This window comes from Halichondria panicea, chromosome 1 (genome assembly GCF_963675165.1).
Source record: "Halichondria panicea chromosome 1, odHalPani1.1, whole genome shotgun sequence".
Taxonomy (NCBI): domain Eukaryota; kingdom Metazoa; phylum Porifera; class Demospongiae; order Suberitida; family Halichondriidae; genus Halichondria; species Halichondria panicea.
Window position 1 is genome coordinate 6,138,934 of NC_087377.1, and position 22,563 is coordinate 6,161,496.

General features: G+C 42.9%; 1 protein-coding gene, 3 long non-coding RNA genes and 1 pseudogene across 4 annotated transcripts; 4 read left to right on the plus strand and 1 right to left on the minus strand.

Moving 5' to 3' along the window:
• Positions 1-2,761: 2,761 nt before the first annotated feature.
• LOC135338279 (uncharacterized) lies at positions 2,762-4,721 on the plus strand. Its single transcript, XR_010395474.1, has 3 exons — positions 2,762-3,304; positions 3,546-4,042; positions 4,103-4,721. It is a non-coding gene; the product is annotated as an uncharacterized LOC135338279 (long non-coding RNA).
• A 1,950-nt stretch (positions 4,722-6,671) lies between these two features.
• On the plus strand, positions 6,672-7,512 carry LOC135338262 (uncharacterized). Its single transcript, XR_010395460.1, has 3 exons — positions 6,672-6,861; positions 7,022-7,148; positions 7,355-7,512. It is a non-coding gene; the product is annotated as an uncharacterized LOC135338262 (long non-coding RNA).
• A 2,828-nt stretch (positions 7,513-10,340) lies between these two features.
• Positions 10,341-12,197, plus strand: LOC135338201 (uncharacterized protein K02A2.6-like). Its single transcript, XM_064534259.1, has one exon. The coding sequence runs from the start codon at positions 10,527-10,529 to the stop codon at positions 12,000-12,002; it is 1,476 nt and encodes a 491-aa protein (XP_064390329.1). The 5' UTR covers positions 10,341-10,526; the 3' UTR covers positions 12,003-12,197.
• Positions 12,198-13,878: 1,681 nt separating this feature from the next.
• On the minus strand, positions 13,879-20,724 carry LOC135338300 (uncharacterized). The gene is made up of 3 exons (XR_010395478.1): positions 20,543-20,724; positions 20,312-20,388; positions 13,879-13,902 (listed from the first exon to the last, which is right to left on the minus strand). It is a non-coding gene; the product is annotated as an uncharacterized LOC135338300 (long non-coding RNA).
• LOC135342632 (uncharacterized) lies at positions 15,419-20,314 on the plus strand (annotated as a pseudogene).
• Positions 20,725-22,563: the final 1,839 nt, after the last annotated feature.

A 22,563-nucleotide genomic window follows, 5' to 3' on the forward strand; every position in this document is an offset into this window, starting at 1 on the left:
GAGCATCAGCGTCAAGCTTGATCTGCCAGTAACCAGAAGCAAGGTCTAGGGAAGTGAAGTATTTTGTTTTGCCGAGTCCACACGTGGTAGAGGGTACACGTCTTTGCGTGTGAGAGAGTTAAGTCGACGATAATCTACACAAAACCTGAGGATACCGTCTTTTTTGGGCACCAATACGACAGGGTTTGCCCAGCCCAAGGGCTACAGGAAGGCTCTTGTTCCTGCATAGCAACGACCATTCGATCAAGTTCAGCACGTCGTATCACGGGGGTGCGATAGGGCGGTTGATGTACAGGCGAGCGATCACCAGTGTCGAGGGTATCAACGAGGTCTGTACAACCAAGTTCGGTATCATCCAATGCAAATACATCAGCATCGGTTTCTGCTGGGGCTAGTTTATCACCAGGGAGGCTCAAAACATTAAGCAGTTTCTTTGCACGCTCAACCGTGGGGGCTTTACTGCTAGTTTGACAACTCTCAACCGTACTTCGTTCACCTTTAGTAGCGGAAAGGTCTACCAATTTTACAGTTCCCAACTCAAAACACTCGTATAAACGAACAGGGATACCTTGTGGATTCTCAATGGGTAGTAACACCTTATTCTCGTACACAGTGACAAGCGATTCTGATAGTTCTAAACCCAAAAGGCTCAAGGCCTCACGGTTAGGCTCATCTAGCGTATGTTTAACATCACAGTCAATCAATTTGTAACGTAAGTGCACTCACCAAATTAACCTTGAGCATTTTCTCTTCTGCCTTGCTTTGTCTCAGCTTCAACAGTGACTACTTGGACACCAAGCGGCAGTAACGAGTTCATCCCCAGTAAACATGGCTGTTCGCTATCGGGCTGTATAAACACTGGTACTGTCTAATACAAAGGGATACTTGGGCAGTAATACATAACTCCTTGCCTCCCCTTCTGGCCATCCTTGCCATAGAGTTTCACTGTGGGTAGTTCTAGCATGGGGGCATCCTGTCCAGTCTCACGAATGTGTCGGGCTACCTCATGGAATGCGGATCGTGACAGGACTGGGCTCCAGTATCGCCAGAATCGGGATCCCTTCTACATCAATTGTTATTTCCACCTTTCGTAGAGGCAATTATAGTGTTCACATCGCTACCCTCTTGTAGTCTTTCGGCTAATAGTTGCTCTAGCTGAGCCTCGGTTAGATCCTCGGGTCGCACACGCGTCACTACAGCACTGGTGTTAGCGGTCCTGAAAGTTCGTCCAGGGGCTTCTCTCTTGTGCGACGAAGGTGACCAACTTCCTTGCACAGATGGCAACGTCTTGCGTCACCAGTCTTCTGTTCACTATTCGGTTTCTTGACAATGTGATCGTCCAGCTTGAACTGTTTAGTTCTGCCTGGTTCTCTGGTCCTAGCCGACTCTTGGTACTGTTTTTCGTATTCTTTGAGCAGTTTCTCTGCCATACAACTTTCAGGGCTTGATAGAAGCAGCCTTTCAGTAGTCGGTCAAAGTCTTTGCCGCCCATGGATGGGTAACCAAGGCGTTGGATACTTAGACCCAACTGTTCAGTGGTCTCATCGCCTTGTATTCTTCTGTGGAACTCGTAACTCTTCCATTCCACCGGGTAGCACTGCTGACATCAGTCTTGCTACTATCTGGGAGGTTTCCGTACGCTGACTTCTCCAAGTGTGTTTTCAGGTGATATAACTGATCATCTGGACCCCAGCCAGAGAACATGGCTCTCTCCTTGAATAATTCTGCCCATTTACCAAAATTGTCATCGACAGCGTCTTGGCCTTCACCTGTAAACCAAGGTAGAGGAGGAAGGTGTTGTATAATAGCGGATCTTGCTTGAGCAGCCATAGCATCCGTTTGTGCCTTCATTAGATGGGTCCCATGATTAGACGGGTCCCATGACGCTGGTATCAGACTCGGGTATAAGTAGTAGGGGGGGTACAAACACTGGAGCCACTGGAGCCGTTGCAGACAAAATTGCCGTCTCTCCGTCATCACGCAATGTCGTGTCTTCACCAAGATCAGCAGGGGTACTAGTAGACGAAGAGTCATCATCGGCTATCGGTTCGGCTACGCCATGTGTGGTTTCCAGGTAGCCGGGTCTTCTCGTTCTCATGGCTCTTATTCAAGTCATATATCCACGTTTCCATCCATTTAGTAGCTTCCTTACGATCAGTTTCTTTGTTGAGCACCTCTGCTCGCAAATTCTCGAGCGTACGCAGACTCTCAAGTTCACCTCGCATCACCAACTGACTTAGCTCTAGTTCTGTGATTGGGACTTGTGATTGGGACTCTTCCAACTTCAGTTTAGTCTACTGATTGAAGCTTTTCCACCACTTCTTCCTTTTCCTGTAGCTGGGCACACGTAGGCTTTCAAGCTGGGATGTCAAGTCCTCAACGGTCGGTTCACCCATCTCTATTACTTGAACTCTAGCTCTTCCTGAGCTTCTGCTTGAACTTGTTCCAGTTGTCTTAGTTCACGATTAGTCATAAGCGTTAAGCAGCTGCTAACTAGCACCTGTTCATCAGGTCCTGGCAGAATGTCACGCAGGACTATGGCACCAGTTAGTTCAATGTAAGTCAATGTTCATATAATATGACACAGGCATCCAAAGCAGAGATGATACATTCAATCATAAAGTATATTCAGCACAACACACGTGCTGCTATTAATAGACTAACCTATAGCTATTAACCGGCCGCAGACGCATTTATGCGTCATGTAATCCGGCTTCTCTCTGCTCTAACTCTCTGCTCTAAAGAAACCAGGGAGCGGCTCGCTACTACTACGTCCAGTTACTGTTCAGGTAAGTATATATGCAGTCAAAACTTTCTACTGTGCAGAAAATATTTTGGCAATACACGCTTGAATATGTAGCTAGCTTACAAATTAATTATTGGCATGAACAAACACTATCAAAAAATTATAGAGCTACTAGCATGGCTAAGAGGCCACACTAGATCAGTGAGGAGGTGCTGCATGAAATTGTGGGCTATCCACTAGCTCTGGGACCTGCACAGATTGACATAGAAGACCCAGTAGCTGAGTACAGCAAGGTAACAGAGATGTGCCAGTCATGAGGGCAGTGATGATGAGTTTTCTGACAGGAGCTTGAAGACAAATAAAATGGCTTCACTCAATGTATAGAATAAAAACAAGAACATCAAATACCCGGTACAGTACAACAATAATTACAACATTAAATTATCAAAAATGTAGATCTGGATAGGACATCGACACTGCATGACCTGAACACTGTTGTGAACCACCAACGTCAACCTTCCTGTACATGGAATTGTCTGTGCGCGTGTATATATGCGTGTAAGTGGATTTGTGTGTGTGTTGTGTGCGTACGTATGTGTGTGTGTGTGTGTGTGTGTGTGTGTGCGTACGTATGTGTGTGTGTGTTTGCGTTTGCGTATGTATGTGTGTGTGTGTGTTTGCGTGCGTGTGTGTGTGTAGTTTGTGTGTGTAGTTTGCGTGCGTGTGTGTGTGTGTGTGTGTGCGGGAGTGTATGCTTGTATGTGTGCGTGTGTCAAACCGTGTATTCTACTCTTGACAGAGGCGACTCCAAGGTACTCCAAAAGGGACCCAGTGGCAGTGCATACAGTGGCAGTGTCAAGTGCATAGTGTGACAGCAAAGTATCAGCAGTAGCCACAGACATCAACAGATGTCAGACACTTTTTATATCTATTGTTAGTTACGCAAAGAATTATAATCGTTACTGATGGTAAAAAAAAAGTTTTTCAAGGCTCGAAGAACAAAGGCGAGGCTATTATTTTACTATTCAAGGGCGATATATAATTACATAATACTCAGGGACTGGACAAGGAATTTTGTTATAATGAGATTCATACACATGGCGTCATCGCATTGGAATGTTTATCACGTGTGTGGGTGGAAAACGTCTGCAATTACTAGTGGGGGTGGGGGGTGGAGCTTTGATCACACCGTAGCTAGTTGATCGAATTTGTTGTAGGCGAGAACTTGTTTCCTGCTGCGCAAGACAGAGTGCAGCCAAACAAGAAAGTTAGGAGGAGATCTCAGGGACAATTCAGGTAAATCTTAGCATGTTGTTTGTGTAGACCATGATAACCTATGAATCTGCTTTTGCGCAGCTGGATTTCATCAGTATAATATTATGATATGTACATCAGGATTCCAGCTGGAAAAGATAGGATCTAACTAAGCTGGAACAAATCCTCTTTTTACAAGGAAATTTCATTTTAATTGGTCACATGATGGTCACATGATTTTTATTTTCATTTAAATTCAGAGGAGGGAGGACCTAATTATCGCGACCTTTTAATTACATTCTTTGAACGATTCATCTTCTCTTTCTTTATAACCTCTACATATTGGGACACACAGAACAGTACTGTAGTATGAGTGACAGGCACAGAGCAAACCGCTAGAAGCTGAGACTGTTAGTGTCATTGATGTTCTTCATGTTGGAAACACTCTGAACTAAACAATTCCATGTTGCACAGAGACAGGAGTGCCTGGGGTGCTTCTCACAGGGATCTTGGAGACAGGAGTGCCTGGGGTGTTCCTCATAGGGATCCTGTCTCCAGGATCAAGAGTGCTTCTCACAGAGACAAGATCAGAGTGCCTGAGATGCTGGATCTTAGAGATAGGAGTACTTGAGGTGCTTCTTATAGGGGTCCTATTACCTTCAGGTCCTGACAACTTGGCCATAGTCCAGTAGCTTACTTCTCTAGCCTTGTGTCCAATATGTAGAGGTTATAAAGAAAGAAAAGATGAATCGTTCAAAGAATGTCGTTAAAAGGTCGCGATAATTAGCTAATTAGAGCTAAGGTTAATGGTGTCCTCCCTCCTCTGACTTAAATTATTATGACAAAACAATATGTGCAATTACTATGTTTAATATTGAATACTTTTCGATGTATGTGACGTTAATTCATACGTAGTACCGCCCACCGCGGAACCATTAATTTTAAATTACTTTCATTATCAGCTCCTAGCAAAGAAAGATGTGTAGCTAAGAAGCAGTAGCAGAAAACTGCAGGCAACCAGGATCTCTGAGTTTTGAACGGAGCAGGTAACCAGCCAAGGCCCCAGCGAAGGATCATTTCACAAGTAAGCTCTGTGTGTGTATAGCGATCATCATTTTGCTACTTTAGAAGCCTTTTGAGATGAGTATACGGCACCTCGCTAATTAGATTCATAAATGAGTAGGCGTGATTTCCGGTGTCACGTGGGCTAACTGGGTGTGGCACTGGTTGTCATGGAACACATTTTCATAGAAACAAAAATAATAAAGTGATTTGAAGTGAGATTTGAAGTGATTGGATTGTTGGACAAGTTACTGAATCATGGAATGAAAACTATTGGATGCCTATAATCATGGAATGAATGAACACAACACTATTGGATGCCTATAATCATGGAATGAATGAACACAACACTATTGGATGCCTATTAATGCCGCTGAATAAATGATTGTACCCGCCGTGGACTAGACTGAGCATAATTTGATGTTATCAAATGACACTCTGTGGGTTCTCCCACTTCTCTCTCGCCACATAAATTCCACATAAATTCATCCAAGTAGCTGGGTAGTTGATTACTGTCAACCCCCTTCATCCTCTTGAACTTCGTCTTACACCTATTCCAATACGACTCGACATGTTGGGTGTGAGTTCCAGTTACAGGATCTACAAATGTGACGGAATGGTTTACAGTGCTTACATTTGGTAAGCTACCAACGCCATTGTAGGCTGCCCATTGATCTGAGTGAACTATTGTCCCAGGAGCTACATGTGATTGAATAATGGGCAGAAGTGTTGCTACTGTTCGGTTAGGAACTATCCCTAGGGCAGGAGAAAGAGAAACAGAAACGTCTACTAGTCCAAAAACCCATATCTCACTTGATGTGGCCCTTCCTCTGTGATGCTGTATAGCATACAAAGTTATAGCAACGTACACTAGTAAATTTTCACCTTAGGTTTATGTCGAAATAGAGATTCATCAATTTGGACAGTGACCCCTGGCCCACCTAACACAACCACGGTCTGAAGCAACTTGGCTGAGCAGACTTCTCTCAACCACTGGTAGGTATCAACAGCTAACAACCTCCACCAGCTCAACTGCTGATGTAACAGGGAACTCCCAAGCCCACAATTGAATCAACAGTAGCCATTTCTGTAAAGTCAATTTTGACTTGGAAAAGAAGCTCCCAGCACAGATCGATTTTCGTGTCTTACACTGCCTACACCACCAGCTACTTCCATCACTAACATCTCGTCTTGGTCTCTCAACCATTGGTATATTGCACCTAACCATCATTTATATACTATTATCATTGTTTTGTGATGAATTAATTTATTATTATTATTATTATGTTTTTAATTATTGTACCTTGAACAATCACAGCTAGATGCCAGCAGATGTTTCCCCCGAAGATAAGTAATAATTCTATCCACCCCACCATACACAATTGGTCCTAACTCCAAGAAGGACATCCTTATAATTTGTTCACCAGAAATAGCCTTCAATTTCGCGCCAAACTACCGCCAAACTAGCTGGCTATTTGCCACGTGACTTCCGGTGTTACGCCCACTCATTTATGAATCTAATTAGCGACGTGCCGTATACTCCACCTGATCCTGCTTGTCCACCTACTATGAAATATACTGAAAGAATAGTTTAGTTAGTTTAGAGCCTGTTTTTTTAGTGTAGTGTACAAGGTTTGATATTCAATCTAGCAAAGAAAGATGCATAACTTGGAAACAGTGACAGTTTTCTTTATTCAACTTCGTAGCAAAGTAGTCTACAGTAGTTACTGTGTCAGGATCTCCTGGTTTCCAACGGAAAAGTCAACCAGCCAAGGCCAGAGCGAGGGATCTCTTCAGAGGTAAGCGTATTATAGCAAGAGCTAGTATAAGCCTTCATAAGCCTCTGAGCTGATTTAATATGCTGCCTAGATAGCTTATGAGTGTGTAAAGTATACTTGTGTAGAAGCTGTTTTTAGAGTGTAGTGTCAGTGTTTGATATTCAATTATTATTCTTTTCAGTATGGCAAAGAAAGATGCACCCCTTAGTAAGCACCCCTTAGTAACAGTAACAGTTCTCTTCACTCTGTCAGGACCTCCAATCTGAACAGTCAACCAGCCAAGGACAGAGCGAGATTTTACTTCAGAGGTAAGCTTTGTGTGCGTATGATTATAGCGATGCGGCTTGTACATAGTGTTCTTAGCTGATAATGCGCTTACCTATGTAGTGTACTGGCTCAAATACAGAATCCTATATGTACGCAGAAGCCTATATGTACGCTCAGCAGTGTTGCAATGTAAAGGGGTCATCATTGATTTGCTGTTGGTCTCATCCACAATGTATTCTGTTATCAGCTGTGATGAATGCTGGAATTTTGTCTTGAATCGGAGATCGGAAAGTTTGGGCCAACAGATTGGTTGAGATGGTGGGAGTCTATAGTCAGGCCAGGAGTGGAACTGCTTACAGTAAGTGGTGTGCGTGTGTGTGTGTGTGTGTGTGTGCGTGCGCGCACTTGTGTTGTGTGTACGTGCGTGTGTGTGTGTGTCTGTATGTGTGCCCGCATGTGTGTGTGTATCTGTGTGTGTGTATCTGTGTCTTGTGTGTATCTGTGTCTGCATGTGTTTGTATGTGTCTGCCCGCGCGGGTGTGTGTGTGTGTATGTGTATCTGTGCACACGCGCGCGCTTGTGTGTATCTGTGTGTGTGTGTGTGCCTGTGGCCCGACGCACGACAGGACTGTAAATTGCAAGAAGCAGGCCTCACCATGTGTAAAATGGTACTTTATACCATGCTAAATATTATCAGTGCTCTGCCAAAAGTTATGCCTAGGCGTTCCAGCTTGCTTCCAATTGGGACCCCAATTGGGGTGATATTTAACATTACATCATCTTTTGTACTCAGTGACCTTACCTCGTGTTGATACACATTGGCTAAAGTGAAACTGACTAGCTAGTTGCAGTAAACTATATATGCTCGTTACATGGTGGCAGCGGCGGGATCAATTACAAAGAAATGGCAACAGGTGGTTATATGTTACCACCTCCACAAACTCTGGAAATACATGACACCCAAGCAGCAGAAAAATGGAAGAAATTCAAACGAGCATGGACTAACTATGCACTAGCAACGGAGCTAAACACCAAATCAGAGGCAGTTCAGGTGGCAACTCTACTCACTGTAATTGGAGAAGAAGCTCGCGAAGTATTCTCCACGTTCACAGACTGGGTAGATGATGACGAGGCCAAGATACTACCAGTGCTGGCCAAATTTGAACAGTATTGTCAGCCCCGGAAAAACACTCCTTTTGAGAGGTATAGATTCAACCGTCGGTCCCAAGAACAAGGTGAATCATATGATCAGTACAGAACAGCCCTGAGAAAGCTGTGAGTTCCAGACTATCACTCCAGACGAGATACTAAGAGACAGATTGGTCTTCGGGATCCGAGATCCAAAAGTACGAGAGCGATTATTGCGAGAGTCTAACCTAACGTTGGGGAAAACCGATGAAATATGCCGTGCCGCAGAGAGCATGATGATGCAGATGAAAGAAGTGGACGGAAACTCAGGAGCCACTATATATGCAGTCAAGTCAGAAGTCGAACGAACGAACCAAGAGGGCCGCAGTGGCCGAAAATGTTGGAATTGCGGTAGAAAATGAATTCAACAAGAAAGAACTATGTCCAGCCTATGGTAAAACGTGCAATAAGTGCCGTAAACCAAACCACTTTGCAGTGAAATGCAGAAGTAGGCAAACTCTGAAGGAAGTCAAAACATTAGACGAGCAAGAGGAAATCTTGCAAACACGAGTGCCAGGAACAGGCATAGATGACTCTCAGTTGGTCACACTCAAACTAGAGAGCGGAAACTGCTTACGTTTCCAGGTGGATACGGGAGCGCAGTGCAATGTAGTCCCGTTAGACTTATACAAGAAAGCAACAAAAGACCACAACCTAAGAAATGTCAAATCCACCAGTCAGAAGATCATTGCGTATGGAGGTACTCAAATTCCCGTGTACGGTATTGCTACCATCGAAGTCTCACGTGGAAGTTCCAAGTACAAGCTAGCTTGCAAACTAGTCGATAAGACGAATACCCGACCATTACTAGGAAGGAAAGCTTGTGTGGGCATGAAAATTGTCGCATATTTGGACAACGATGGCCTCAACAAACCAGTTACAGGAGATGCCACGGTGTTCTCAGTAAACGAGAAAGGCAGCCCTTTGGACCAAGACACTATCCTAAAAAAACACCCCAAAAGTTTTGGTGAAGGAGTGGGGTTAGTAGCAGGAGAGTACCACATCCGGCTCGATAAAACGATGGACCCTGTGCAACACCCTCCCAGAGAAGAGTTCCAGTTGCATTGAGAGGTCGCTTACAAGAGACACTCGACGTCCTAGTCCAGCAAGACATAATAGCCCCTGTGACAGAGCCCACTCCCTGGATCAGCTCGCTGGTGGTTTGGACCAAGAAAGATGGAAAGCTACGTTTGTGTTTGGATCCAAAGGAACTAAACAATGCTAAATGCTATTCACCGGGAGCACTACCCGTTACCCACCATTGAAGAGATTGCAACTCGTCTCCATGGGGCAAAGTTCTTCACGGTTTTGGATGCAAGAAACGGGTTTTGGCATGTGGCATTGGACATGCCATCGTCTCTACTCACCACGTTCAACACTCCATTTGGGAGATATCAGTGGAAACGAATGCCATTTGGGATTTTTTCGGCCCCAGAAGTTTTCCAGCGGAAAATGCACGAGATAATTGAGGGGCTGGAGGGAGTGGAACTTGTGGCTGATGATTTCGTCGTAGTGGGTTACGGGGACACGACTGAAGCCGCCATCCTAGATCATGACAAACATCTAGAAGCTTTTTTGAATCGATGCGAAGAGCGAAACTTGAAACTGAACGACAAAAAGATCAAGTTGAGGCTAACAGAAGTACCTTTTATTGGTCATGTGGCCACGGCTGACGGGTTGTGTGTGGATCCCCACAAAGTGAAGGCCATCCAAGAAATGCCTCCTCCTTCTGACGTTGCCGGACGTTGCCGGAGTGCAGCGTCTATTAGGACTTGCACAGTATTTGGGCAAGTTCCTGCCTCACTTGTCAGACATCACAAAACAATTGAGAGATTTGACCAGGAAAGACAGCGAATGGACGTGGGATCAGGCACAACGAAATGCTTTAGAGTCATTGAAGAAAGCCGTATCCAGTGCACCAGTCTTGCGGTACTACAATCTGGAAGATGAAGTGACACTACAATGTGATGCCTCACAATCTGGCCTTGGAGCTGCCCTACTTCAAGATGGTCAGCCGGTAGCAGCCGGTAGCATATGCATCAAGAGCACTTACCGAAACAGAGACCAGGTATGCTCAAATAGAAAAAGAATTGCTAGCAATTGTATTTGCTTGCGATCATTTCGAGGCGTACATCTACGATCGAGAACAAGTTAATATCGAAACAGACCATCAGCCATTGGTGTCGATCATTACCAAGCCGTTAAACAAAGCACCAGATAGGCTTCAACGAATGTTACTTCGGTTACAAAAATATAGCCTCCGATTGAAGTATAAGAAAGGCCCGGAGATGTATTTGGCGGACACACTGAGCAGAGCATACCTACCAGAAGTCAATGTGTGCGAGTCCATCCAGAAACTAGAGGAAGTGGATCACACATCCACATTGGCCATTCCTGCTGACAGAATAGAACGTTTGAAGCAAGCATCGTCGGAGGATCCCGTTTTGGACGTGCTGCGACTCACCGTTTTAAAAGGTTGGCCCGAAACGAAATCGGAGGTACCAGAGAGCATACATGCATATTATGACATTCGTGACGAATTGACAGTGCAAGACTCGTTGATCTTCAAAGGACAACGATTAGTGATCCCAGTGGCGTTACGGAAGGAGATGATTGAATTGGTCCACACTACTCATATTGGAGTGGAGGGATGCCTCAGACGGGCAAGAGAAACAATGTATTGGCCACGAATGTCGACGGAGCTCAAAGAATACATATCGAAGTGTGATGTGTGTGCAAGTCACCGAGTCATGCAAGGCAAAGAACCTCTCCAGCAGCACAGATTTGCAGCCCGACCATGGTCAAAAGTGGGAGCCGACTTATGTGAGCTAAAAGGACGTACATTACTTGTGGTGAGTGATTACTTTAGTAATTACGTTGAAGTCGAGAATGTTAGCAAACCCAATACAAATGGGGTGACCAAGCCGTTGAAGGCCATGTTTGCAAGGTGGGGTGTGCCTGAAGAGTTGGTGTCAGACAACGGCCCACAATTCAGCTCAACAGAGTTCGCAGAATTTTCAAGGAAATGGGGTTTCGAACACACCACATCATCCCCACACTACCCACAATCGAATGGGAAAGCGGAAAATGCGGTCAAGACTGTAAAACGGTTATTTACCAAGGCCAGAGAAGCTGGCCAATCCGAATTCCAGGCTCTACTAGACTGGCGTAACACACCCACAGAAGGAATAGGCACCAGCCCAGCGCAACGGTTCCTTGGTCGCCGATGCAAAACACTCCTTCCCACAACCAGAGCACTATTACAACCTCAGTACTCAACAGAGAAGGACACGCAAGCGATAAACCAGCAGAAAAAACGTCAGGAACTCTATTACAATCGTCAAACCAAATCACTAACACCGTTGACCTCGGGAGACACAGTGAGATTGCGCTTACCTGGAGAGAAAACTTGGAGTGCTGGTGTCTGCACAGGACTAGTTGGCCCCAGAAGCTATAAAGTCCAAGTAGGTGGTCACGAGTACAGACGAAACCGCCGTCAAGTGATTCAAACTGAGGAACCTCGAGAGATTGAGCTCCCAGAAGCTATAGTCCAAGAAGAGCAGCCAAGTAGTGAACAGGGACCTGCCCCGAACGATACCACAAGGAATGTGTCCCCTCAATTAGAAACTAACATACCCAAACCTGTACGCAGGTCTGGACGAAATCGGAAATCTCCAGATTGGTTCATGAACTATGTCCCAGCATAGGACAGAACACAAGTACGCGTTATTATGTAGCCTGTTATTACCTTTATTGTTAAATGTAGTCATTAGAATTATGGGTCACTATTATTTTTCTATGGACCATTATGTTAATTTGTTTATGTCATCTATTTGGTTATGTATCGTTTAGTTATGTTTTTTGGGAAAAAAAAAGATGTCACGATATTTAACATTACATCATCTTTTGTACTCAGTGACCTTACCTCGTGTTGATACACATTGGCTAAAGTGAAACTGACTAGCTAGTTGCAGTAAACTATATATGCTCGTTACAGGGTTGGCTTGTGTGAAGTTCCTGCTTGCTTCCAAGGTTACAATTCAATTAGGCTCACTACTCAATTAGGATCACTGTGTACATGTACAGAGGTTGATTGCATAATAATGTTCTGACCTTTTCAGGGGAAAGAAAGAAAAGGCTTGTTGGGCTTATGAGTGTACCGTTTATGAGTGAGTGTATGAGTGTACTGTCTACATTTTCTTCCCAACATAATAGGCTTGTTGGTTGCCCCAGCTAGGATTAGGTGTCATTAGTTGGCTTGTGTGTTTTGCCTGTGATATGCATTGTAATTCTGTTAAATCTTTTTATGAACTCCCAGTTTGTTGTAGGATCACAATTACTTTATATGTGCCTATGAGTGCCATTGCATGTAAGTTTGCTTGTGGGAGCCTACGCTAAGGTGGTTGTATGATTCATAATTATTTGGCACCGAGATGTACTGTACTTTGTGTATTGTGGCCATTCTCAATATACTTTTTTAGTTAGTGCTGTGTTACATGTACATTCCTAATTTTTAGTCTGCTGTCTATTATAGCAATTCAATTATAATTATGTGGCTGAATGAATGTTATTATTCAATTTAGTGTGTGTATTGATTGCATGATAATCTTTTGATTTTTTAGGCTAGGCACCACCCCAAACAAAGGTACATTTAAAATTCAATTTCTTTATGGCTGGCTTGTTGGCTGGTGTTTGTCTCTGAGGAGGAGGTTATGTTCTACTGTGTGTAAGAACAATTGATTCTAGAGGTGTTCTAGAGGTGGTCTGCTTGGTTGGTAATACTCCTTCTTCCTCATGAAACTATCGTCACTGCCATGGCCATCTTATGGGTCTGAGAAGCTCTGACTACTATCCAGGATACCTAGGAGTACCTCATCCTCTGTGTACAGAGGCCTCTTAGTCATTGTTGTACCAGTAATTGCACTTTTGAGATTGATATTGAAATACAAATTTCACATGAAAATTTCAGTAAATTTTTGATTGCTAACCTATGGTGATCGGACTCAGTACGGCTTCTGTTGACCTTCGAGAGAAGCCTTGCGAGCTCTGGAAGGTTGTAGCTCACCACAAATTAATTAAGAGTAAAGTAATGTGCGGTTGACACTTCAAAGCGTCAACTGCAGCTATTCGGTTAATACCCCTGAGTAGTATACGCACGAGTTCTAAACATAATGTTGTTGTACGTAATACAACTGGCTCACATCACAACTGGCTCACATCGCACATCGCTGCTACTGCCACTGTTCCTCTGTTCACTGTACATACGTGGCCCCACCTCTGGATTTCAGCAAATTTTTGATTGCTAACCTATGGTGATCGGACTCAGTACGGCTTTTGTTGACCTTTGAGAGAAGCCTTGCAAAGCTGTGGAGCTCTGGAAGGTTGTAGCTCACCACAAATTAATTAAGAGTAAAGTAATGTGCGGTTGACGCTTCAAAGCGGCTGACGGTCAACCGCGGCTATTCAGTTAATACCCCTGAGTAGTGGCACGAGTTCTAAACATAATGTTGTTGTAGTCAACAAACGTATCCTGGCTCACATCGCTGCTACTGCCACTGTTCCTCTGTTCACTGTGCCCCACCTCTGGATTATTGGATCCAGTCACACCTACATGTAGTGTACAAAGAAGGCTCTACCAATAAATTCTAGATACAACTACTATCTACCATGCACAGTCAGTACCAGCTTCTAGCGATTCTACAAACTACAAACACATGCAACAAGTACGAACAAGTACTGTAGCAACTGCAACTGGTTGTATTTTTAATATTAATTTTATGGGCCTGATTTTAAATAACGCTGTCTACTGAACCGGCACCGGCATCAATAATATTGACTTAGGAGAACCGGCTCCGGTTCCTATAGTCCTGCGTACAATTGAACTGGCCACGTGGCTGGCCATTTTAGAGAACTATAAAGAAATGGCTAAAATTGGAGATAAATTTAGTAGCTTGGAAGAATTTAAATTGAAAGTAGAATGTTTTCTACAAGAAAGAAGCTTTTATAGAGCTGTGGAGGAGAGACTCCAGAACGATGCTCGTAAGAGAGGGATAGAGCGACCTTTAAAGACTGATCTGAAGTACTATGAATTAAAGTACTGTTGTATACATGGCGGTCGATCCTTTAAGCCCCGAGGGAAAGGAAGCAGGTGCACTTCGTAAGTCGTAGTCCACTATACCCACCTTGCAGGGTATGTCGGGGTTTAGTGGGGATTTGATTTGCATCAATATCTACTGCCCCACCCCTAGGGGACTGGTTGAAATCAAATCCCTACTTCCCCTCCCATACCCCTACTTAATGCGTACTTAATAACCCTGGGATTGGACATACTGAGGAAATGAGGAAGTCAAATTCCCCACCCTATCCCGCACCTCGAGTTACTTACTGAATCACCCCACTATGTCCTCCACAGGGGGGGGGGTAGTGGGGACTGACATTGATAGTTGCATAATTACTGACTATAACACAAAAAATCTTAGTAGAATCATGAATCATGAGCATAGTGTTCCTCTGTTTATTTCTCGCTCCTGGCACTTTTTCTTTAGGACCTTTAGGCAAGATTGTCCGGCCTTGAAAATCGATAAGAATGGCACTGCTTTTGAAGTGGGAAGTGTCTCAACGGAACATACCCATGAAGTATCTCAGGTTAGTTTTTTTATCACCATGCATGTACTGATAAGACATAATTTGTGTGTTCCAATGTGTAGGAGCTGTTTAAACATCTACCACGTCAAAGAAGCCTCCCTACTGAAGCTAAAGAAAAGGCTACTAAACTTCTGGGGATGAATGTAAACAAAAAGCTGTTGCAGCAAGAACTAGTACGAGAGACAGGGAATGTTATTCTTTTAAAAGATCTGACAAACATTGCATCCTCTACCAAACTCGGGAAAAGCAGAAACAGCATACTCTGATGAAGCATTATGGTAAGTCACTAATACTAATAGTCACTAATACTAATGGCGTGCAAGATTCATTAGTATAATTTTATTGCGTTTATAATTAGTGCATGTTGATTCCATGTTGATTCTTTCAGAATAATAGCTCTGCCCCTAAAATACCCATCTAATGTCTAGCTTGCATGTACTTACACAAGTCTCTCTTTGGAAATATTCTCAGACAGTGAAAAAAACCTGAAAGGCTCAGGATCAGCAAATGTGAAGCATACCCTGAGCTTCTATGCCTTGATGCCACATACAAATTGCTGGAATTAGGGCTGCCTGTATATTTAATGCTCACCGAGGATTCTAACGGTCAAAGTGAAATAGTGGCAGTCTGCTTGTTGGTGACAGAAGATAGAGAGAGCATGTCTTGGATGATGGAGGCTTTCAAACAGCATAATCAAAATTGGAAGAATGTACGAGTTGTGATGGCAGACAAAGATATTGGCGAGAGAGATGTTGTTAAGGAGCAACTACCAAATGCTTCTGTTCTATTCCACGCGTTGAGAAGCCTACGAAGAGAGATCACTTGTGAAAAAATGGGGATTTCATCTGGGCAACGGTCCCTCTGCTTGGAGATGGTACAGAAAATGGCTTACGCTACCACAGAAGCTCACTATCGAGAGCTTTATGCTAACTTCCAGAGATCTGCTCCAAGGGAAGTTGTGTTATATTTTGAGGCATAGCATTAGAGATGAATGGGTTCTCGGAATGAAGTCCAACTGTGGCAACTTTCTCAATTTTACTAACAATCGATTGGAGAGTATCAATGGAAAGTTGATAAATCGCCATAGCTCCCTGGAAGAGTTTGTTGATAGATTTTTCGTCATTTTAACTGCTGAACGTGATCATAAGGCTGCTTCATAAGGCTGCTCTGGTCTTTCAACGAGTGAAAGTTAACCCATTTCGAGATGACAGTTCTATTGACTAGTTATGCGGCTGATTTTGTTCACAAGCAGCTAGAATTAGCTGGTAAGGTATCGAAAATCACGTGACGTGTATATTGTGAAAACATCAGAGGGACGTCACAATTTCTAGTTGCGAGTGCATATTCACTCTGTGTAGTTAAGGCCTGGGTCAGGCACTGATAAGATTAATTTTATTCATTACCAACATTTAATGTACATGATGTAGATTGTGCAGTGTTAATGAGATTCATAACCATTATTAATGTTATTCATTGCAATGATGTCCCGTGTCAAGAAGAAGTCGAGGTACTTGCTTAGCTAGCTGCTGGAACTATTGTACAGAATCTTTAGCAACAAATGCGGTGGACTTGCACAAGGTAAGACTAGTTGTTTAGGCCCTCAAAAGATAGACTCAAAAGATAGAGTAGGTTGTCATGATTATATTTCCAGCGGGGGAAGTCAATATGTGCAAAACTGCCTTAGCTATACTGGCTTCTTTAGCTCTGACAGCCACTCTAGAGGTAGGCTATGCTGTGTATCTCAAGAATACAGTAACTCCTACTCTTCCCGCCGGATATTAGTACCTAGCAATGATAAGTTCCCTCTTAGCATCTTCATGGCCGCATTTGTAGTTCTTCTTATTAAAAGTGCCATGGCGTCAATCACCATTTTTGGGGCTAATTAGCATAATTGAATTAAACTAATTAGTTTTTTGGAAAAAGAAAACATTGAGCTTCACTGTATATTGCAAATAATACAGCAGTATGAACATAGTGTTAAATTTTTATTTACAGCCAGACCCGGGCCTTAACTATGCAGAGCAGTAGGTCAATGCTTGTCGCCATATTTGCTCTCAACTTGGTATATCTACCTATGATGCTGTTCTCTACACATCGGATTTTCTCAGCCCATTCTTCAGAGGGTACATTGGTTTTAACAACTGGAAAGGAGCATTGCCGCTCACTAAGCCAACATCAAAAATTTCGAAAAATGTCAATTCTTTCTGCTGAGTTGGCGTCAGTTGCAAGCTATGCATCCAAAAACCAATTTGACAGGCGAATGAAGCTAGTGAAAGATTTGATATTGTATTGGAAGAATGGAGAAGAAGTTGGGCTCGCAGAACTGAATGAAAGTGAGTCTGATAATTGTGCCACTTAAAATGCTGTTTGTAGCTCTCCCTCTTCCCACAATACCCCTCTTCCCACCACTTTATTTGTACTTGAGTGACATGTAATGTACAGGTATCCCCATATTCTAAACAATGCACACCACCTCCTCACAAATAATGTTCAGGTGAAGATGAAGGACCCACCTCGACCACCCCCTGATGAGGAAGGTGACTCAGAGGAGGAGAATGATGGTGAGCAAATCAAGTTTTTGTTTTCATGCTAGAGGTTCCACAGATGAAACACCAGAGCAAGAAATTCTCAGGCTAAACAATATTAGTAAAACCAGTAGGTTTTACATAGGATTGGCAGTGGGTTTGCCCGTGTTTAGCAATATTTCAATTATTTTGACTCATGTTCAAACTGTTCTATCTCTGCAGGGAAAGGCCACATCAAGAAACTGGCTGAACAGATAGTTTATCCTTTTCTCTCTTTGTATCTCTCATTTCATAATCCATAAACATTTTAATGAATGAATATTTTCATTTTAAAAATTGCACTATTTCGACGTTTCACCGCTCTTTGTCTGACTGACTAAGTAAGTAAGTAAGTAAGTGAGTAAGTAAGTAAGTTTCTTGCCCAGCATTTACTCCAAGTACAGCCATCTCCAGGACATTCTGCACAGGGTTTCCAAACGACTACAACCTGGATTACAAAGCACTTCTTCAGATTTGCGATTGCTTCCACGAGGCAGATGACCTCTCAGTCTCTATTTCTCTTACCTAGACAATTCCGCCATCTTTAATGACTCAGCAATTGTGTTGTGGCCAATAATAATATATAGGCGTGGCTAATAAACCGTGCGCCTAAAATCAGTGCAGCAGTGCTTTTCCAGAGCCTGAGGTGTTCCTTTTCTTCACACTGTTCAGCTCTAGCTCCCTTTCTCTGACAGGCATGCTATATGCACTGGCTAGATATCATGCTCTTAAAATGGCTGTCATTTAATACTGATTCGCAAATTCAACATAATTATCAAGCAATAAATAATTTTTATTATTACTCATTATACTATAATTATTAGTCCAGAGATATTCGAGAAGATATCTGATTAGTCCTGTCTTCTCTTCTTGTACTGCCTCTTGACGTTCCACTTATGCATGTCATGATACGTAAACTGTACTGAAAAAGAAAGGGAATCCGACTAGAAAAACATTTGCAATGTGAAAAATTGCTAGGATTGGCCAGGGGAACCACAAAAAAGCGTGGGAACAAGAAATCAGACGAGAGCATAACTCCAATCCGTTACAACGTCATGAACATGTACAATACATAGTATATTAAATAATAGACTGTGTTCCAGATCCACCTATCAGCTTCCATCCACCACATCATTCCATGCAGTCACCAGTACGGTCCGTGCATGTTACTACGCATGGATGGACTGTGTGTACCTGTGCTCAACACTGCATGTATTAGGAACATCAATTCATCACAAATCATCATGATTATATGTGCCCCACATTCTAAAATGGATGTATAATAAATATATATAGGGATTGGTCATCACTCCACCAGTAAAAATTGCGTGGCATATTGGCTGGGAAAACATGGGAAAACTACCAGTATACATGTGATTGACGTTGTAATGGATTGGAGTTATGCTCTCGTCTGATTTCTTGTTCCCACGCTTTTTTGTGGTTCCCCTGGCCAATCCTAGCAATTTTTCACATTGCAAATGTTTTTCTAGTCGGATTTGTTTTAAGCATGTACAAGTATGCATGTACTGAACTATACCAGTTGATATTGTAACTCTATGAAAGGTGTTCAGGTGAAGATGATGATAATGATGAGCAGCACTCTGTCAAAGGTGCTGCACTTGAAGAGACTGGCACTGTGGCACCAGACATCAAGTCACCGCCAGTCATTGGAGGACAGAATGTAAACACAACCCAAGGAACATTGGGTATGTATGAATAATTATGGTGGTATAGGCCGGGTACAATCTTAATTTATTGTGATACATTTCGTCAATTATTATTCTAAACACATGCTACTAACTCTTTTTTCTGGGTTGGTATCAAATACCTTTCTAAGAAGTTCGCATTTTGGTATTTTCACAAGGGTACAGTAAGCAATTTTTACTCACTGAGTATCCTTATTCTCAGTCGCACCTATTGTGAAAAAGAGAGGGCGACCGAGAGTTAACCACAATTGGGCTACCAGCGAAGAAAGCAAAGAAAGACGCTGACAAGAAATCAAAGCCATGCAGCTTCAGTCGCCTTCGAAGGTGCCCACACACACACACACTTATGTACGCAGCGTTTGATGTATTTTTGTGTTGTAAAACATGATGCTTATTATTCATTGTTCCACAGTGATGCTGTTATGCTTTGTTGACAAGAAAGTCGCAGAGCTAGCTCTAAAGCAGGGAGTTTTAATAGAAGAGGAACATGTCGAATGTAGACAAGAAAAGATAACCGATGCAGTTGCGGATGAAAATGTACAAGTGCAAACAAGTGCAAACAATTCGTAAACATTACACGTATGAAGCCTGGATGTTAGTTGAACAAGTCGTAAAACAAAAGATGACCTGGGTGTGCAACATATGCCATATGCCACCATATGCCATCACGACTTAAATTCGAAGACGTCATGGGATTCTATTGCGTGTGAATCGTGTTTGCTTTGGTTTCACTTCAGTTGTGTTGGTCTTCTGAAGAGGCCCAAGGCAAAGAACTGGTTCTGTCGTTCCTGTTACCAGGCAGCCTCAAACTAAAGAATAATAATAATAATTAAATTTTGCAGTGATTTTTATTGTATTGATGACCCATGTGAGAATAGATACTGTTCATGCACTTTAGCTAGCTTGCTAAGCTCACGTCCTACAAGTAGATCTGTACTGGCTACCGGTGACGGTACTCTGTTCTACAGTGCAGTAGCGCCGGTGACGGTCCTGTAAGTGTAATAAATTGCGATACCGGTGCCGGTTCAGTAGACACAGCGTTTAAATAAATTGAAGTGCCTAAAGTAGACTCAGTAGACAGCTTAGGAAGCTTGTACTCACCTTTTTACCACTGCCACTGTTTCTCTCTATACACATAGCTGCCTCAGGTTATAAGCTACACCCAGTACTTTGTGTAGCTGCACAGAAAAAGGCTAAGCAACGCTTCTCAGCACTACAAACTCTACAGCTACGTCCTATATACTTACTACAATAAGTATTAGGCTGTATAAAGCTTCTAGCGAATCTAAAAAGCCATGTAACAAAGCAGTATTATACGTAACTACTACTTACCGCTTGACAGAAGCAGATCACAGCCAATCCTTCGAGATAGTAAGCGATTCGGGCATCATTTTGTAGATCTTTGATAGATCTTTGACTGGTCTTTCTTCCTAGTCTAACTTGCACAATCAAAAGTCGAAGCGCTTTCAAGTTACGAACAGTTTTCTAAGAACTGATTAAATTGTGCATTTTTAAAAAATAATATGGCTGCGGCTGCGGGGGTGTTTCCGCAACGTGACGTCATGGCGTATAATCGGTTAACCCTTTCCCCGCTGAAGCCGTCTTTTTCCGGCGGCACTACTGACTATTTTCAAAAAATTGTTGTCCACACTGTGTTGGAGCTATGCACACGCTGTAGGTACCAGCACATGCTGCTCTTTCACGTGGTATATTTAATATCTTGCCTCGAGGTAAATCTTGCCTCGAGGTAAGCTTCGCACAGTACTGCTCAAAGAAAAGTGAAAGAAAAGTGACCGCATGTGACTAATCGATAATCGAGATGTATCTTCTTAGTACAATCTCAGTGAGGGCAGCTAGACAGTGAGGAGAACGATGCTTATGGCCTTGTTGAGTGAGAGGACAGTGACTGGGATCATAGCTAGATAAGAAACTACCTCAAGCTAGAAAATATAGAGCCTGAAGAAGAAGCTCTTGGGATGGACTAAGTTGGTAAGTCTATAGAGTAGCATCTGTAGTTTTAATAGCTTCAGTATATAAGGCTAGTTAGTACAGCAGTGGACATCATGAGCCACCATTGAACTTGTAAACTTGTGTGTAGGTGAAGAAAACATTTCCCGGGAAAATGGCGTCTGCCGATTGTGACCTCACAGACAAGTTTCTGCTGATCCTGCTTGAACTATGTCTCAGTGTCTTTAGTCAATATTGTTTGTGTACATAATTGTAAATGTTTGTAAACAATCGCTAATTAGGGGGATGGTCAGTTGCTAGGTAACAATGATGGTGTCAAGATACCTCTGGGGTCTGCGCTATGCGCTACTTGTAGGAAGTATTTACTAGTCATTTTAATGTATGGTTCATGATATGTATGGTTCATGATATGGTTCATGATATATGAATTTTTAAATAAAAACTGTATTTTCTTTTTTTAATTAAAAAGGGTTAATAGAATAAAAGGGTTAATAGAATAACATAACGAGTATAGGTAAGGATCGTTACAGGAGTGTGCATCTATGAGGACCAAAAATTTATCATTTCCATGGTTGCAATGGCAGGTGCAGGAATTGACTGTTCATTGCATTGCATTGTCTCGTACCAATGTCTCTATTCCTGGCCACCATACATACATACCACCATACATACATACATTCAAGCAAGAAGACTCCTTGGGGTGCCCATTATGTAGTTCTGCATGTCGAAAGGTACGTACAGTGACAGTTCTACTTTTCTTGAAAAGTATGGTTTGAGTTCATCCTCGGGGCAATCTGCTGGCCAGCCTTTTTGTAAGTATTGCACAACAGTTGACAATTTCCGATCCTTGGTGTAGTAACTTGATTGGTGTAGTAACTTGAATTGATAGTTAGGACTCTTTATACTTTGTACATTATTACCTATCATTATCTATATTTTATCCTCACGTGATTTGTGTACATATGCCATGTGGTTTTTGTAACCAAAGCTACGACAGCGACGAGGACGGGATACAGATGGCAGTCGATCCAGAACTAGAAGATTGGCCCCAGTATGTCAAACATTTTTTCGAAGCCAATGGGATCGTCGGCGACGCGAACGCGGCCAAACGACAGTCAACGTTCTTATCTGTGATCGGACCAGCACCCTACAAACTAATAAGGAGCTTGCTATCGCCCGAGCTACCCGGTGACAAGACTTTCGAGGAATTGGCCCAAACCCTCTCCAGCCCACCACCATCGGAAGTGACACAACGATTTCACAAGTAGTAGACCTCCGTCGGTTGGCTGAATTCACTCAACAAAATGATACGAGACCGACTCGTAAGTGGCATCTAAAAGAAACTGTTGGGAGAGAGGGATTTGACGTACGTGCGAGCACTGGCG

Coding starts and splice junctions, on each gene's coding strand:
- LOC135338201 (XM_064534259.1), top strand. CDS start 10,527: ATGTTACTTCGGTTACAAAAATATAGCCTCCGATTGAAGTATAAGAAA.